Source organism: Amphichorda felina, assembly GCF_050947745.1.
Source record: "Amphichorda felina strain 45539 chromosome Unknown scaffold_4, whole genome shotgun sequence".
In the NCBI taxonomy this organism is placed as follows: Eukaryota; Fungi; Ascomycota; class Sordariomycetes; order Hypocreales; family Bionectriaceae; genus Amphichorda; species Amphichorda felina.
This window is the reverse complement of record NW_028145046.1, coordinates 1,903-18,932: the sequence shown is the minus strand read 5'-3', so window position 1 is coordinate 18,932 and position 17,030 is coordinate 1,903. Positions and strand designations below refer to the sequence as shown.

General features: G+C 47.1%; 4 protein-coding genes across 4 annotated transcripts; 3 read left to right on the top strand and 1 right to left on the bottom strand.

Annotated features, from left to right (window-relative positions):
* Positions 1-1,586: 1,586 nt before the first annotated feature.
* ACO1O0_003761 (chitooligosaccharide oxidase) lies at positions 1,587-3,295 on the top strand (the record flags this gene model as incomplete). The annotated part of the gene is made up of 3 exons (XM_083193204.1): positions 1,587-2,083; positions 2,186-2,744; positions 2,819-3,295. The coding sequence occupies 3 exons, from the start codon at positions 1,587-1,589 to the stop codon at positions 3,293-3,295; spliced, it is 1,533 nt and encodes a 510-aa protein (XP_083050152.1).
* A 470-nt stretch (positions 3,296-3,765) lies between these two features.
* ACO1O0_003760 (class I glutamine amidotransferase-like protein) lies at positions 3,766-4,462 on the top strand (the record flags this gene model as incomplete). Its single annotated transcript, XM_083193203.1, has 2 exons — positions 3,766-4,188; positions 4,250-4,462. The coding sequence occupies 2 exons, from the start codon at positions 3,766-3,768 to the stop codon at positions 4,460-4,462; spliced, it is 636 nt and encodes a 211-aa protein (XP_083050151.1).
* A 697-nt stretch (positions 4,463-5,159) lies between these two features.
* Positions 5,160-11,646, bottom strand: ACO1O0_003759 (uncharacterized protein; the record flags this gene model as incomplete). The annotated part of the gene is made up of 6 exons (XM_083193202.1): positions 5,160-5,748; positions 5,847-6,057; positions 6,557-10,279; positions 10,573-10,867; positions 11,045-11,557; positions 11,641-11,646. 6 exons carry the CDS (start codon positions 11,644-11,646, stop codon positions 5,160-5,162), a joined length of 5,337 nt encoding a protein of 1,778 aa, XP_083050150.1.
* A 594-nt stretch (positions 11,647-12,240) lies between these two features.
* Positions 12,241-12,852, top strand: ACO1O0_003758 (uncharacterized protein; the record flags this gene model as incomplete). Its single annotated transcript, XM_083193201.1, has 2 exons — positions 12,241-12,258; positions 12,346-12,852. 2 exons carry the CDS (start codon positions 12,241-12,243, stop codon positions 12,850-12,852), a joined length of 525 nt encoding a protein of 174 aa, XP_083050149.1.
* Positions 12,853-17,030: the final 4,178 nt, after the last annotated feature.

Here is a 17,030-nt window from a genome sequence, read left to right as displayed (position 1 = left end):
TGGAATGCGTCGGTAGACAGTCCAATCCAAGTCCCATCGATGACAAGGTCCTTAATTCATAGCTATCCTAGAATGCCAGAGACTCACCTGACCTAGGAACCATTTGTACCTGGTCTAATGAGATTTACTTTTCTAAGGGGACTTTTCTGCAGAAACAGGAGATCCGCTGTTACCTATGCGACGGATACCATTTCCCGCCACAGCATGTCGCTGCCTGCTCTCATCAGAGCTTGGCCGTCTCCAACCCATTATTTGCGCAACCGCCGAGTGCGATTGGGGTCCAAGCATGGGTCACAACCCATCCACCCCATTTTCCAATCCATCAAAAGCAATGGTGGAGCAGCCACAGGGCTATGGACACCAACCCAGTTCCTCGTGCGATCATCACGTTACGATTTTGACAAGTATGCACGCGTTTAGGAAACAGACCAAAACTTGTGGAACCCAGTCCATACTTTTTAGAGCGGTATTGATCTGCATATCACGGCCATATCGGCCGGTCTATGAATTGAGACTTTATACCGAAGTGGGATTAACGGGTCGGTTATAGATTCCGTGCTGCTCTTACTATTCGAATAGATCTTTTATTTCTGTACGCTATCCTGGTCATGCCAATGATTAGTGTAAACTGTCTAGTATTCCGTTTCTCCATATGAGTTAACGTGAGGGGGTAAAACTACTAAAGCTCTTCCTGAGCTCGTGACAGGCGTGCCCAAGATCCTGGCCTGTTATGCGACATGGCCGTCGCGACCGTGGAGCAGCATTAGATCCTCATCGGTCATCAGCTCCACGAGAGTAAGCAAGCCTCTCGAGTGTGCAGTCTGAAGCTAGTGAGACGGCGATAGTAAGAGCACGGACGACAACAAAAACCCCGCGCAAACACAGCTTTCAGAAAGATGACACTTGGCAGTCAAACTTGGAAGGTGACGGCGCACAAAATAAGCAGCCTTAGGGCTTTCCACACCCTGTAACCTGCCATTAATGATTCCGGGAAGATGAAAAACGAGAGGATCGGGCAGCAACAGCTGTCGCAACCATGGAGGACTCACGTCCTTGGTGAGCTGGTTAGGTCTTGTTGGAAATGTTGACTATGTGCGCATCCAAGATAGGCTAGAGTATGGGGTAAGGTAATCAATCTCGCGCGTCATGCTCCAGGACCCCAGGTTTCAAACATGCCCTGGACGCATACATCTCCACATCGTCGATCGCCCTGGCAATGTGATTGGCACCCTCGCTCTGTCCTCCCCGTTCTCTGGGTTACTGGCAACGTTGCTCCGACGATGAAGTCTGAGAGAAATACGCCAGACGTGTCTTCCATAGTACTCCGTACAACTTACCATATTCGTAATTACTCCGTATAGGTTGGAGCGATGATCCACGTCCAAGCCCCAACGTTACCACATCTAGAATGCCCTGCGGTGTTTCAACACCACGCCTGAAATTCACACTCGCAACCCCAAGGTACCAGTAAAATCCTGAGACAATAAGATAGCCTCAAATTCCTGCTCATGGCTGGGTAGTCGAGCTCCCTACTGCCCAAGGCGAACAATCATTTCAAACACATGGCCAATTCGAACCTCGACACTATGAGGCGCGTCGTCTCAACCCTTGCTACGCTCGCCGCCGCGGCCACAGCCTCGCCTCTGCAATCATCCCCATTTTCGTCCTCGATAACCAGGGCAGTCCAGCCCTTGAATTCTACCTGCCTCGACACTGCAGGCGTCCCATATGTTGACGCAAACTCTCCAGACTGGGGCCAGGCCAGCCTAGCGTACAACCTGAATGTGCCCGTCACCCCCAACGCTATTGTCTACGCGACGACCACCCAGCACATCCAGGATGCTGTTCGATGCGCAGTCGAAGGAGGGCTCAAGGTTGCGGCTAAAAGTGGCGGCCACAGCTACGCCTCCATGGGTCTCGGCGGCGAGGATGGCCATCTAGTCATCCAGCTCGACCGCATGTATGGCGTCGAGGTGCGCGACGATGGCACGGCTTTAATCAACGCTGGGTCTCGGGTAGGGTATACGACCCTTGAGCTGTTTGAACAGGGTGAACGGGCCCTGGCCATGGGTTCCGGTCCAAGGTGAGCTTTTAGGGGAAGCGTGATGGAGATTTAGACCCTGCCTTCATATTGTCATAAGTATGTGTACCTCAGGGCCTAGGCTGACGGAACGGTGTCTTTTAGCGTCGGTATCGGCGGGCATGTCACACATGGGGGCTATGGCTTCGCCACGCACCCACATGGGTTGGCCCTTGACGCCATAATTGGTGCCAACGTGGTGCTTGCTGACGGATCCCTCGTGCATGCTTCTGAGACGGAAAACCCGGACTTGTTTTGGGCTCTCCGCGGTGCTGGTTCTGACTTCGGCATCGTAGTCGACTTCGAGTTTAACACGTGGCCTGCACCAGAGCAGTCGACGTGGTTCACCGTCCCATCGGACCTGGCCACTGGCACCAGAGAGGAGGCTGTTGCAGGGTTGCTCGCCCTTCAGGATATACTGGAGAAAGGCGACAATGTACCCCCGGAGCTACATATCCGCATGTCTCTGAACGTCAAGTCAATGAGCCTAGATGGCGTATTCTATGGAAATAAGGAAGATGCCCGAGTGGCCCTGGAACCACTCACCAAGCCAATGGCTCTGAACTGGAACTCGACTAAGACATCGATTGAGCAGGGAGGCTGGATTGACAATGTCAAACATTGGGCGGGTATGAGTCTAAACGTCACATATCCATACGAAGGGGTAAGTAGAGCCTCAACACCCACAACATCCACAACACCCAGAAACAGCGACATGCTGACCCTTAGCACTCATAGCACGATAACTCTTACACCACTAGCCTGATGGCCAAATCCATTCCGGAGCCCGCCATGAAGGCATTTGTCGACTTCTGGTTCGATCAAGGCAACTCACCAGACGCTGACCCCTGGTGGATGCTCATGGATGTTCACGGTGGGCCGAGTTCGGCCGTCACTAATATTCCCATGGACGCTACGTCGTACGCGCACAGGGATAAGCTGTGGCTATTCCAGGTTTCGTGCCCCAAGTTCGACGACGAGAAACCGCCGAATTCGGTGTTTGTCAACGGATTCATGGACAGCATCAAGGATAACATGGAGGAGGGGGACTGGGGCCGATACGTTAATTACGTCGACTCGGAACTTACCCGGGAGGAGGCCGTGCAGCAATACTGGGGTACCCACGTTACTAAGCTTGCTGAGATTAAAGCTAGGTTTGATCCGACGGACCTCTTCTCTAACCCGCAGTCTATAAAGCCGGCCTCAGGTAAATAGCTAGAGGGAGAAAGTCTGCAGGGAAGTAGAGCTTGCACACACGGGTAGCGATATCTAGGCTAGTCGTGGAAAATAGACACCCCACGCCCTTCTCCAAGCCCTCTCAGCCTGCTTAAATTAGCTTATTACCTATAACGGCGTGAGTATGATGCATCCAGCATTAGCGTAGCGTGGCGCAGAGCTCCTATAGTAATACCCGCGACTAATGGTTGCAGAAGCTAGTGACTCCGAGAGATGGAAGAGGCGGCTTACAAATTCCCAGACAAGGCGATACGGCTTAGCAAGGGCCAAGACCAGGAACAACCCAAATAAGGCGCGGGTGACGAAAACCCCGCTCCGCACTGTCATCTCATATGAGTACTTATCCCAAGGGACCAGCCCAAGGTCCCCCAACTATCCACCTTCCTGGGCTTGTTGACCACCACCGCAGGCAATAGTCCTAAGATCTCAAAGGAGCAACAAAACTCAACATGCCTACACCCCCCAAAAAATATGCCGTTGCCCTTTTTGACGGCTTCCAGTCGCTCGATGTTTTTGGTCCGGTTGACGTGCTCAACTTCCTGTCCATCGACACTCCTCTCGAGTTGTTCGTCCTGGGCCCAACCCTAGAGCCTGTATCGACTCTCCACAACGCTCCGTTGACGCGCATTGGCGAGAAGGTGGTGCCCACGCACACGTATGAAAACGCACCGGACGATATTGAGGTTCTTCTTGTCCCTGGAGGTATGGGCACGCGGGATTTAGATAATACACGGCCGGTGAGAGAGTTTATCAAAGCAAGGTACCCCAAGCTACGGTACTTCCTGACAGTATGCACTGGAAGCGCCGTGGCAGCGCAAGCAGGAGTGCTAGATGGGAGGAAAGCGACGACAAACAAACTCTCATTCTCATCGGTAAGTGGATTTTGCATTACATGCCGTTTAATTGATGCCGGCCCTCTAATACTTTACATAGGTGGCCTCCCAAGGACCCAAAACCGAGTGGGTTCGAGAGGCTCGCTGGGTTGAGGACGGCAACATCTGGACTTCGTCTGGAGTCTCGGCAGGGATCGACATGATGTTTGCTTTTATTGAGAATCAGTACGGCGCAGCGACTGCTGATTCCATTACCACGAGGTCAGAGTATGTGAGGAACAAGGACGCCAACGCGGACCCATTTGCCAAGTAAGTCCATTGCCATTAAGGACAAGACAATGTACAAGACAATACCATCTCAGCTCATCCAAATATAATTCATCCGCTCATAAGAGACAACATCCGCCACAAGGAGGTTTAGAGGGCAATCGGTATCTTCCATTTTTTAGTGCTTGGTAAACTACACGCCACTTCCGCAATGGATGGTAACAAGCCGATGGAAAAGCCGGCCACGGACAAGAACAAACGGTCAGCGCTGCTAGGGTCTCATCATAAGACGAAGCCGCCACTTACTCAAGAGGAGTAAGGAATGACTCCAACGAGACTAACGAGCCAATATGCTCAATATAAAAGTCGGGACGCACCACCACGAAACCACCACTCGTCTTCATACCGTAGCGCTCATGCAACTAGCCGCCAACATCTGCGTAGCCGAACCTCTTTTCGGCCGATGGATTGCGGATCCTGACAACCTCGACTGATCCAAATTCTTGCTGTCCCTGAACTTGCTCAAAGTTCTTTCCAAGTCATCCTCTTCGGCGCGCCCCTCGCCCAGGCCGGAAAAGATAAGCACGGTATGGATCCTGGGACTGCAGATGTCTAGCAGCCAGGATGTATTGCTGTCGCCATCTTTTATCTGCCCATCAGGGGCACGCCAGCCTCCCTGAACTGGCCCGTCAAACCCTGGAGATGTGCCCACCAGGGAACTTCGCCGATACTTGACTGCCAGTTCAGAGATCCATCTCAAAGTCTGTGTGCGCCGTTCCCGGCTCCTGGTCATAAGGGGTGCCACATAGCGCATTAGGGTATTCCGCAACCACAGCCAAATGGGGTTCTGGGATGCTACGAAGGTAAATATGGTCTGTCCCCATTAGTAGGTGTTCTCCGACGGGGTGTCTCTCCTCAGTATATGAGATGAGGAAGCTATCCACCTCTTCTCCGCGCAAAACCATTCCAAGCTTCCATCCCAGATTGACGGCATCCCGAATACCCGTGTTCATGCCCTGACCACCGGCTGGGCTGTGGATATGGGCTGCGTCGCCGGCCACAAACAGTCTGGCTTGGCGATATGTGTCAATGCTTCGGCAATGGCACTGGAACTGGGTAAGCCATTCGGGGTCACTGAGCTTGTTGTTGTCGTCGGGCATCATCTCTTCGATGTAGCTCTGAATCTCGGCCAGGTCTGGGTTGTTGGTATTCGTGTCGCCAGCGGCTCGCTGGCCAATGATGCGTACAATCCCGTCTTCCAGAGGAAACAGGGCCATCATTCTCCTCCCGAGATAAATGCTGACTCGATCCGTGGCGTATTTTCCGTCCAGTCTGGCATCGCACAAGATGAAAGTTTATGGATACGTCTGGCCAGTGAGATGGAGACCAGCGCTTTGACGTACGACTGAATGTGTGCCGTCACAACCTACAAGTATTTGCATCGCAGCACCTCTTCTGTCATGCTATTTGATCCAGTCTCAGTATTGGCCAATGTGACCGTGACGCCAGCCTCGTCTTGCTCAATCTTATCGACTGTGGATGAGCGCTCGACGCTGCCTCCATACTCAGTGAGCTTGGCCTCGAGAAGAGCTTCGGTATGAACCTGAGACACAAAGAGGGGTGTCGGAAACTGTGTATCATCTAAGCCAAGTTCATCAACTCTGACATTATTGGCCAGTAGGGCCAGCGCCCACGATAAGTGCCTCTATCTCTTGCATGGTATGGTGATTGAATAAGGCTATAAACACTATTAGGTAGGTTGATGAAAACGAGACGACTTGGGCTGGTTAAGGGCGTGAGCTGATGATTGTATCATGGCTATTCATACATGATTGTTCGCCTCCCCAACTGTCCGCTTCACCTCGGTGACACATTGCCGCCGCTCTGTTAGTCAATATAGCAAGTTAGCAATTGAGCCTACTGGAGGTCGGAGGATCGGTGCTTTCCAGGACCGGTAAGTCGGCCTCCCGGCTTACGCGAGCGCGATAACCTTATTTCTCTCAGCGTTTTAAACTTTAACATTGAATCTTCAGGGGTCATGATCATAGACGACATTTCGTAATATCTCATATCAATAGATTTAGTACAGCTTTTGATATTTCGCTGATTTAAAACTCCCGTGTCTCGCGAAAGTTGAGACCGTTCCTAACGACTGTGATACCACCTGGCGGACAAAAGCCCACGCTGTTATCCGATGTCCGTACAGGCATCACCTGGCCAGCAGTTGATATAAACTCGTTAGGCACAAGGAAATGTCGAGTATACTGCCCCTTGGCCAGGCCACGCAGATCGACGCTACAGAGCCACCAGTCGACATCGACAAACAGGAAGCTTTGTGAGCTCTCAACAAGACCGATGAAGTGCCGACAGCGCTTGGCGAATTCGCTATTCAGGTTTCTGAAGCCCTCGTCGGACGCAGGTGTCCCCTTACGCCCAAACAGGAATGTGGTTGACGAGGGAACAAAGCCAGACATGTGGCGGAGGTGGACCACGAGCGCCTGCCTCTCGCCGCTCAGGAGGACATCGGCAATTTCAGCTTTTCCCAGCTCAGCCTCGCGAGGGTAGTCGACTTCGATCTTTCTAGTGTTGGCAACGGGTGCTGGGAAACCAGGGGCACTGAAAAGGGTTAGTATGCGGCCGTCAAGTAGACCAAACTGCTCCTCCTCTCTGTCCCCAATAGCCGGCAAGCCTGGCACTGCTAACCACCGCCAAGTGCTTCGGTCGCGGGTGTCAAACTTCCACATCCCGACCTTGGACCTGTCCTTGATGGAGTAAACTGTGTCTGATTGTGCCGCAGCCACGAGCAGGTAGTTTCCTCCCGTACTGAAACAAACCTGACGGACTCGCGACTTTGAGTGAATTTCCAGCATCAACCGATGCGCCTCTTCCCCGCGGCTCGGGATAGCAGTCAGTTGCCACACCTGAATGACGCCGTTGATGTCACTCGACGCAACAATGTTGGTTTTGCTGACAATGATTTGGCGGACCAAGCCATTCTGAGGATGTGAATAAACCACGCAGACCTCGGCCCCAGTCCTGGAGTCAAATGCGATGACCTGTCCACCGGGCTTCCCGACTAGTATAATGGGTAATAAAGGATGAGCACATAATGCGGTGACCCGTGCCGTGCTCGTCGCTTCATAGCCACCCTCAATGGCAGCCAGGCCGGGGGCGTCATCACTGACACTCTGGTCTTCCTCTGCGTTCCGCCGGACGAGGATTGAGGGTGTCCATAGCCGCATACTCGACTCGCCCATGTCGATGATGCTGGACCCATCCGACGAAAATTGAAGCGTCCGGAAACTCGTTGCCGGAGTCGCTACTTGATACATCAAGTTAAGCGACTCAAAGTCCCAGATCTGCAAGGTCCCATGGGTGTCAATGCTGGCGAGCGTCCGGCCATCGGGGGCGCATGCCACGGATATTATACTAGCCACACCCAAAGTGCTCTGTCGTTTCACCAGATCTCCGTTGCAAGTCTCGTATAAAGTGAGCTCTCGCTGTTTGTACACCACGAGCAAGAGGTCGATGTTGGGGTTGGGGTTGAATAGCAGGACAGGCGCAGAGTTGACGTCGGCGTCCCGGACCGAGTTGATGAGATCTTCCGTCTGCACCTCCCACAGGCAAACGGTTCCCCATCGGTATCCGAGCGCCAGCAACTCCATGTCCGGAGATAGTGACGCAGAGTCGGGGGCCTTTGCGCTGGGAACGTCGGCAATGTCCTTCTCGGGGCTTTGATAACCGAAGCCCTGATCCTCCTGAAGGGCGCCGGTGATGATGTCCCACTTCATTACATGGCCGTGTTGGGTGACGGCAACCACAGAACTTGTAGTAGAGGTGAGGAGAATACAGCGGAATCTAATTCGCACTTGCCATTTTATAGTCCCGTCCAGCTCGAGAGTGGCCAAGGTCCTAGTGGTAGAAAGAATCATCAAGTCGTCGGTGAAGTGGATAAGGTCAATGGGATGTTTCTGAAGCATAACGCCCTGCTTCTGGCAACTCCGGACATCGTAGAGATTTATGGCGCCAGATTCCATTCCAACGGCAATGAACCTCTCGCCACATGACACTGTTGCAGCAGCGTCGCCATCGTCAAGAGTTACTGCTGAGATGCAGTCGTCCCAGAGTGTATCAACATGTCCGACGAGTGTTAGGCCATCCGCACGGTTGGAAACCTGACGGGCCATCGGAGAGTTGGCTGGGCAAAGTGGAGGAATTAGGTAGTAGATAGCGGCTGGGCTTTGGAGTAAAGCCTGGCCAAACTTGGTTGCTACCCGGCTAAGGTCCGTTGCCCAGCCCTCGATATCCCTGACCTGATCGCTCAGGGGAGATCTGTATTTTGCCCTACGGATGAGGTAGGCCTTGAGGTTCTTTGAGACGCGTATTAGTGGGTGTAGATCTGCGCCTAGCGCAATTAGCTCGATCCATGATAAGATGCTAGAATTCAAGAACCGAGTTAGTGCGAGAAGGACTTCGTCATCCCGTGTGGAAGATGTGTAGATGTGTTCGGAAAAGTATTGTGCAGCGTAGTGGCCAAGCGGCGAAGTTCTCCTCGGCGAGCGACGGGCAAGCTGTCGTCGGTTGCGAGGAGGCTGGAAGTCCTGCGAGGAAAGAAGCTTTAGGCAGGCCAGAGCGATCCTTTTGTTTGCCTCGGCTTTAGAGACGAAGAAGTCTCCCGCAGCCTCCGAAAGAAGGAACTCCCTGACTGTTGGGTGAACCAGGTCCACAAGCCCGGAATTTTCATTCACACACACAAGCTGCCCGCAGAGGCCTGTCACAGCACTGCTCGCGCTGTTAAGCTTCGCTCCGACATCTAGTTCAAGGGCCTCGGAGAGCTCTGTTACTGTCAGCTGGCGTGAGCTGGCAACCACCCATAAGAGAACACCTTTGGCAATGTGCTTCTCATGCTTATTCTCCGACATTGTCTGGACCGTTCTTTCGTAGTAGGGCACCATGCCCTCTGGGATACTTTCGAGGACTTGAAAGATGCTCTCTTCTGAGTACACAGTCTCCAGCTCGTCCAAAACGAGCCTCACCCATAGGAAACAGGAATTTGCTCTCTGAAGTAAAAGAGAGGGCAGGTCCTCGTTCTCGTCAATCCTGGCAAATGGGAGGTTGCGAGCGCGCTCATGGACGTAACTTTCAATGTCGCCCATGATATCTCCAGGCACTACCTCTCTGCACACCACCGTCGCTGTAATCTCAATTGAACGATGAAGCTTTGGCATATCGGAGATCTTACGGCTTGTGATAAAGATGCGGAGCGGGAAGTTTGGCTGAAGGCCCTTTAGCATAGTGAAGAACTCCTGGTACCTGTTACACTCATCAATGGCGTCAATGACCCAGTATTGCGGCGTGTGTATCGACGCCTGGAAGATGCCCTTTTGGAAGACCTTGTTCCATATGGTTCTGGCGTCGTCCTTATCGAATGTCGATCCGCCTTCAACGAGAGCCACCAATCTGTCTCGGACGGCTGCGTTTGAATTGGCCATCTGGTACGCCATGGACCGGAGAAAGTCGGCGAGTGACTGCAACGTCCTGTTGCCGAAGTGGAAGAAGTAGTGCGCACATTCCAGTCCAAAATGGCCAAGTTCGTCTATGATGTGCGCCGCCAGGTGGGTTTTGCCAGTTCCAGGATTAGCGTATATCCAGAAGACGGACGGCTTGATGGAACCAGCGGAATTATCGTCGTGACAAAGGTCCTCGGGCGGGTCTCCCCAATTTTGGAAGTCGTCCTGTTTGTCGATCCAGTGGCATGACCCCTCGGCACGGACGTGATGCTCGTCGGGACGATCTGCCACTCCCAAGAATGACCTCAGTGTTTGCATACTATGTTTCGCATCGTGCTCCCTCGCTTGTAGCACTGATCAGGGTTAGTATCCTCCTGGAAAGACAAGAAGGAAAAGTGAAAGGAAAATGTCGGGCTACTCGCCGCCTCGGAGAATGTCCTGAGTAGCGCTACTCATTGCGTTTCTCAAAGTAAGATAACCAGGGTCCGCCGGGCTACCAAACTTGCAAATATCTTTATGATTGGCATTAATATACTGCACCCTCTCATTTAGGAAGCCAGGACCTAAACGAAATAAAGTGTCAGTAATCTGGAATGAAACATTTTCGTTGCAGGGGCTTTGTTCGATCTGTCGCGGTGGTACGAACCTAAAATCGCCGACTGCTTCTCGACGACAAGTCCAGGCCCCATACGTAAGGTTTCGTAAAAAGAAAATATAGGCAGCTCATGTGCAAACTTGCCAAAGTCATCGTTGATCAGCTGGGTCGAGCTGGAGCCTGTCATGAGATCTGCGATGTACTCGCGAGGCGAGAGAACCCCAGAGACGGTCAGGACGTTCTTGAGAGTTGCTGCAAAGTCGGAACCACGATGAGGCGTGGCGAGAAAGAATATACATCGGATCCGTCCACTGAGCTCTGGCACATCTTTAGACAGAATGAAGGCCTATGTCCTGGCATTAGCATCATAGATGGCACCCAGATTTGCGAATACTAATGCCAGGTGAGAATATCTACCTTTTTGATCACAAGTCCCCCCATGGAATGGCCGATTAGAATTATTGGCCCCTGCAGGACGTTCATTAGTTTACGATGGCTCCGATCGGGACCTCCTTCGACTGACATTGTTATTGCCCCGCAGATATGGCGAGTTGCGCATTTCCTCCAGAAGAGACTGCCCGAAGTCATGGATGTTGAGGATGCCAGACTTGGAGTTAGTCCAATCTGAGTCGTAGCCAAACGTGTGAATGTTCGCGTTCCGTAGTCCCCGTTCCATCGGTAACCACACTTGCGGCCAGAAATTCTGGGGGTCTCCTCCTTTCCTCCACGTCGTAGTCGACCCTCCTTTCAGCCCGTGAACGAAAATAAGGTCAATCAAAGGCTCGGCCGAGTATCGTAGGAGCCTCAGGCCCAAGGGGCCCTTAGTATCCTCCTCGCCATCCGTCGCACTCGATCTCCGGGTCCATCGTTGCGTAAATCGCTTCTTCAATGAAGGTGGAGGCGCCTCTGAATCGACATATGTAGAGCTATCGGACAGATGAGGTCTAGCCAGTTCTGTGTCAACGTTGATTGAGGAATCGGAGCGAAGTGGCAGCACCCCCGCAAGGCCTGGCTGGTGCTGGCTGGTACTATGTGTCTGTAGCTACGGATATTAGTCTGGGTAAGAATGGCCTGTCAGATCTGGCGTCGGAGGGGGGCCAGCCTGAGGTTTTTCCATACCGGCATCGCGTTTCGGCCAGGCCATGAGCAGTGCAAAACGCTACTCGCCTTCTGAGATTGCGCAACAGTTGATGGATTTTCCACCCCCGCGCATAGAGACTCGGCGAGGCTATGGCCTTCGACCCCTGGACACTTCCTGAGCCAACCAGGATGTCCTTCGCTTAAGTGCATGCATGGTTGTGCGAACCAACAGCTGGAGATGAGGTACGGGAGATTACCCCCTCACTGCATCGTCAGGACGAAGACAATTGAGACGACCTGGCGCCTAGATTTCCTTATAATGAGCTACTCTGAGCTGGACCCCGTGATAGTGGCAGGTAAGCCCAACCACCTAGGGCCGACCTCGCACACCCAAAGCCCTCTGTACCACTCCAGATCTGGCAAGACAGATCAACAACAGCACAGGATGCAGGGTGTGCTGACAGCAAAACAGCGCTTCCGCCAGAGAGCAAGATTGTGTCCGTGGTCACTCATGGGACAACAAGGGTGGGTATTTGTGGCATGCCCTTCGAATAACTCGCTGGATTTGATGCCGACACACGAATCATCTAGTGGTCCACTGGTCTCAGAGTAGACGTCGAAAATGGCGACGGAGAAGAGATGGCGTACTTCCTCAAGGTTCGTAACGCCCCCGCCACCTTCTCATCCACCTAAATCAACCCTTAGATGCGTGGCTGAACTCACGACGTATCCATGTTTTGCTAGATCATCGAGCGCAAAGAATGGACACCAATGGCAAAGGCAGAGTACGAAGCCCAGGCGGCCTTGACGGCCATCATCCCCGACAACGTCGTGGTCCCAATGGCATGGGGCACCTTTGATAGCGGATCGCAGGCTTTCTTTATCACCCAATTTCGAAACTTGCGACCTCGTTCCCCATCTCCTACAGAGCTTGTCAGCGTTTTGAAGAAGCTGCACCAGACGTCCGTATCGCCCACGGGACAGTTTGGCTTCCATACAACTACCTACTGGGGCCCTCCCCGCATGGTGAATGACTGGACAGATAGCTGGGAGGAGTACTATGCTCGTCAATTCCGTTCCGACGTTGCATATGCGCAAGGTGTCCACGGCGAAGATCGCGATTTAAACGAGTTGACAGATGTCCTCGTAGAGAAGGTTATTGCCAGGCTCCTGCGTCCGCTGCAGACAGGCGGCCGAAACATCAAACCTTCGCTATGCCACGGTGACCTCTGGGACGGCAATGTTCAGTAGTTAAGTTACCTCCGTTAATTGCTTTCCCCCTCCATAGCAGACATTCTCGAAATCACAGGCCTTCAGATTCTCGTCGGGACTTGTACTGACGATCTATAATAGCGATGTGGAAACAAAGAACCCTATTATCTTCGACTCTTGTGCCTTTTACGGTCACAATGAGGTCGACCTGCAAGCGATAGGGGACCCGCGATACGTGCTGGGATTTGATTTCGTCGAAATGTATAAGTCTGCAATAGGAGCGTCTGAACCACAGGGTGATTTTTATGATCGCCATAAGCTCTATGGCATGTGAGTATTATTAGGCAAGGAGTATAGTCGAGCGTAGAAGCTGATATAAACCAGACGGAATAACATTGTGGTTGGGAGCATTTGTCCTGACCAGGTTTACCTCATCGATAAGTAAGTAATAAGTAGACAATCCCGCGCAAGAGTATAGATGCTTATAATTCTAAAAAGGGCTAAGGAGACTATGCGGGAATTAATAGCGAAATTTCCTGATGGTTTTAAGGGTTTTTAAGATAAAACTAAAAGCTACTAGTAATAGCTTAAAGAAAATATAGCTTCTTAAAATAGGTTCTTTTTTATAAGCGTTTTCTTTACTTATTATTACTAAAAATAAGAGTTTAAATTAAATTAAGGATTTATTTTATTATAATATTATTTCCTCTAAGTAATTTTTTATATCTTAAGTATTATTATAATAAAATAGATAGGAATATATATTATAAAATAAAAGAAAAGAAAATATTAAAAATAATTAAAATATATAATATATAAACTTTAAAGAGGTTAAATTATAAAAATATAATAGATATATATTAAAGGCTAATATATTTTAACTTATAATATCTTAGACTTATTTATATTTAATATATATATATTATAATAGCTAAGGGTTACCCGAGTTATAAGCGGTAGACCTAAGCCTTAAGTCTAATTATATACGAGGTAACTATATATCTTATCTATGAGGCGGGTATATAGCCTCGAAAAAGCTTACTCGGTAAGCTTTAATCTTATAATATAATCGACCTATTACTACTATTATCTTACCTAGCTATCTAACCTTATTCTATATTATTCGTTATAATTCTAAAGCTTCTATTATAGTTACCTAAGCTACGATAGTTAGTATATAAAGCTATAGCTAACCGCTACCTACTAGTATAAGAAAAGACCTTTTATCCGAGATAACCTTAACTCTTAGGCGAGGTAGCTAAAAGCTACCCCTAACCCTAATAAAGGTCTTAATATCCCTAGACCTATTACCTAAAAGTAGCTTAGGTCCCGATTATACCTTATTATAAAAATAAGTAGCTATATAATCTTATATCTTTTAGCTATAGGAGCTAAAGAGACTCTAAGATAAAGAAGAGGTATTACTATAAGTATTTACCTACGATAATATCGATCTAGCTATAAAGCGCTAGCGATACTTTTATAAGGTATTTAATAATAATAGCAGAGGAGAAGTAAAGATCTATAACTTTATTACCTTTAAGCTTAGAGTAACCCTCTAATAAAAGGATAATTAATTAAACGATTTATAGTAATCCTTCGAAGGTAATACCTATAAATATCGCCGGGATTCTAAGTAGATTTTACTTAATCTTAACTAGGTTAATACTAATATATATTTATATTAAGACTAATACCTTAATAATTAACCTATAGAGGAAAAATAATAAGATCTTTATAATAATTAAGCTAAGTTTAAGGAGTAATCTTTAACTTTCTTTAAGGATTTAATATTATAAAAGCTAATCCTAATAAGATAACTAAAAAATACTTATTAATAAAATAAATAATCTCTAAGGGATTTTTACCTTTACCTTAATTTATTAGAGAAATATTTTCTAAAGAAGGAGGAGAAATAATAAACCTTATATTATTATATAAAGCTTTATTTATCCCTCTAAGAATATATTAATCTTTATATTAAGGCGATCCCCTCGATATAAGAAGATATTATTATATTTATAGAATAATTCTAGGAATTATTATAAGGGAAAAAATACTATTATAGGGATAAGGTCTAATTAGGCTTATAGCGTTACCTAAAATAAAATAAAAATAATATATTCTTAATATATAGCTATAATAACCCCTTATAATAAAAGACCTTTACTTAGCCTATACGTTTTAATATTATAATAAGCCTTAAATCAAAAAACCTAAAAAGTAAAGATAATAAAACCCTTTATTACTTTAATTATAGTAGTTATAATTACCTTAAGAATATTTTCCTAAAGCCTATAAAGATAGAGGCTAAACCCTAACTATTATATAGCGGCGAACGGTAATAGAGTTCGCGGAAAAACATATTCTAGGGTTCGCGGCGCTAATAAAGATAAAAGGTAGAGTTTATTAAGATAAGGTAAATAGAATTCTTAGAGGTTCCCGGGTATAGATATAGATATAACTCGGTAGGTAGGTATAATAAAATACGACGAATATAATAATATACTTCTCGTATACTATAGCGCTATAGTTATAACGCTTAGATTAAGTTATATTTTTACCCTTAGTAAGCGATTTTATAGGAAAAGGTAAGGGGGGTAGGGTTCTTTAATAGATAAGGAGATAATAAGATTATAATAAACGGTAATAAAGTTTATAGAAACCGATAAAAGGTAAGGTTCTCCGATAAATAAGGAGATAATAAGATTACGATAAATAATAATAAAGTTTATAGAAACCGATAAAAGGTAAGGTTCTTTAATAAATAAAGAGATAATAAGATTACGATAGATTATAATAGAGTTTATAAAAAGAGGGAAAAGGGGGTAGGGTTCTTAGAGGTTATTAGGTATAAAAGCGGATATAACTTATAAGGTAAATATAATAATATATAGTAAGTATAATAATATACTTTTTATATATAATATAAGTATAATCATAGATATTAATAAAAGGTTTATATTTTTACCTTTATTATTATATTTCTTAGGCTTATTATATTATTAGGTTACTAGGAGGCTATACGTATATAAGCTACCTTAGTTAGCTAAAGGCGGTAGATTATATATTATAGTAAATTATAGTATAATTCGCTAAAAAAATAATTACTAAGATAACTCTACTAAGGGGGGGGGGGCTTACCCTAAGTAAACGATAAATAAAAAAAAAAGAGGTAATATAATTATAAAACGCTACTAGGATATAGATACCCTTCTCCTTAATACTTTCTTATTAGATAATAAAAGGAGAATAAAGATAATAATTAAATACCTAAGGTAATAGGTAAATATAATAATACCTAATAAGCTATTATACTTTATATTATTATATAGATTATTAAAGCTTAGGTCTAATAAAACTAGAGTTAGCTATATACTTAACCTAATTATCTTACTTAATAATAGGTATAAGGGATAATAAAGATTAAAGTAAAGAAAGAAAAAAAGAAAAGAATTAGGAGTAAAAGAAAAAAGAGGATAAAAGCTATAATCCTAGACCTTATCTTACCTTTATCTACGAAGAGATACGTATATAAGTATATAATAAGATACTAAGCTATAGAGCCCTTTATAATCTTATTAGGCTACCTTTTCCCGATCTATAGTAAGTATATATTCGCCTATATTATATCGGAGATAGTAACCTACCTATAAAGGTAATACCTTAGCCTAACGTTAAAGAGGCGGAAGTTAATTATCGATTACCTTAGGGGTATTACCGGCTTACTATAAAACTAAGCAGATATCTAAGCCTTTAAGTTCCTTATATAGCTAAAGGAGCCCTTACTAGAGCTAGGCCCGCCCTAGATAGATAATATCCGCTACGATAAGTACCCCTATATAGTATAAGTAAAAAAGGTAATATAAAGGTATTACCGCGAGAAGTATAACTAAGAGAATAGCTAAGGCCCTAGGGGAGGTAATATCGCTAGGTAGGCTAGGCTAAAGCGAGTAATACCTTAGTTAGGTAGTATCTATTATTAGCGCTTTTTCTTAGGATACGCTAGTAATATATAGATCGAGATAAGCCTACCCCGAGACGCCGCTATAGCTATAGTACCGGTACCGGTATATATATCGAGCCCTTATAGCCGCCCGATATAGCCGAGGGAGGGCTTCTAAGGGATACCCTTATAATTATAGCTAGGGGGCTAGAGGCTATAGCCGAACTATAATTATAAGACCCTCTACTAAACCGGATTAACGTGGTATTAT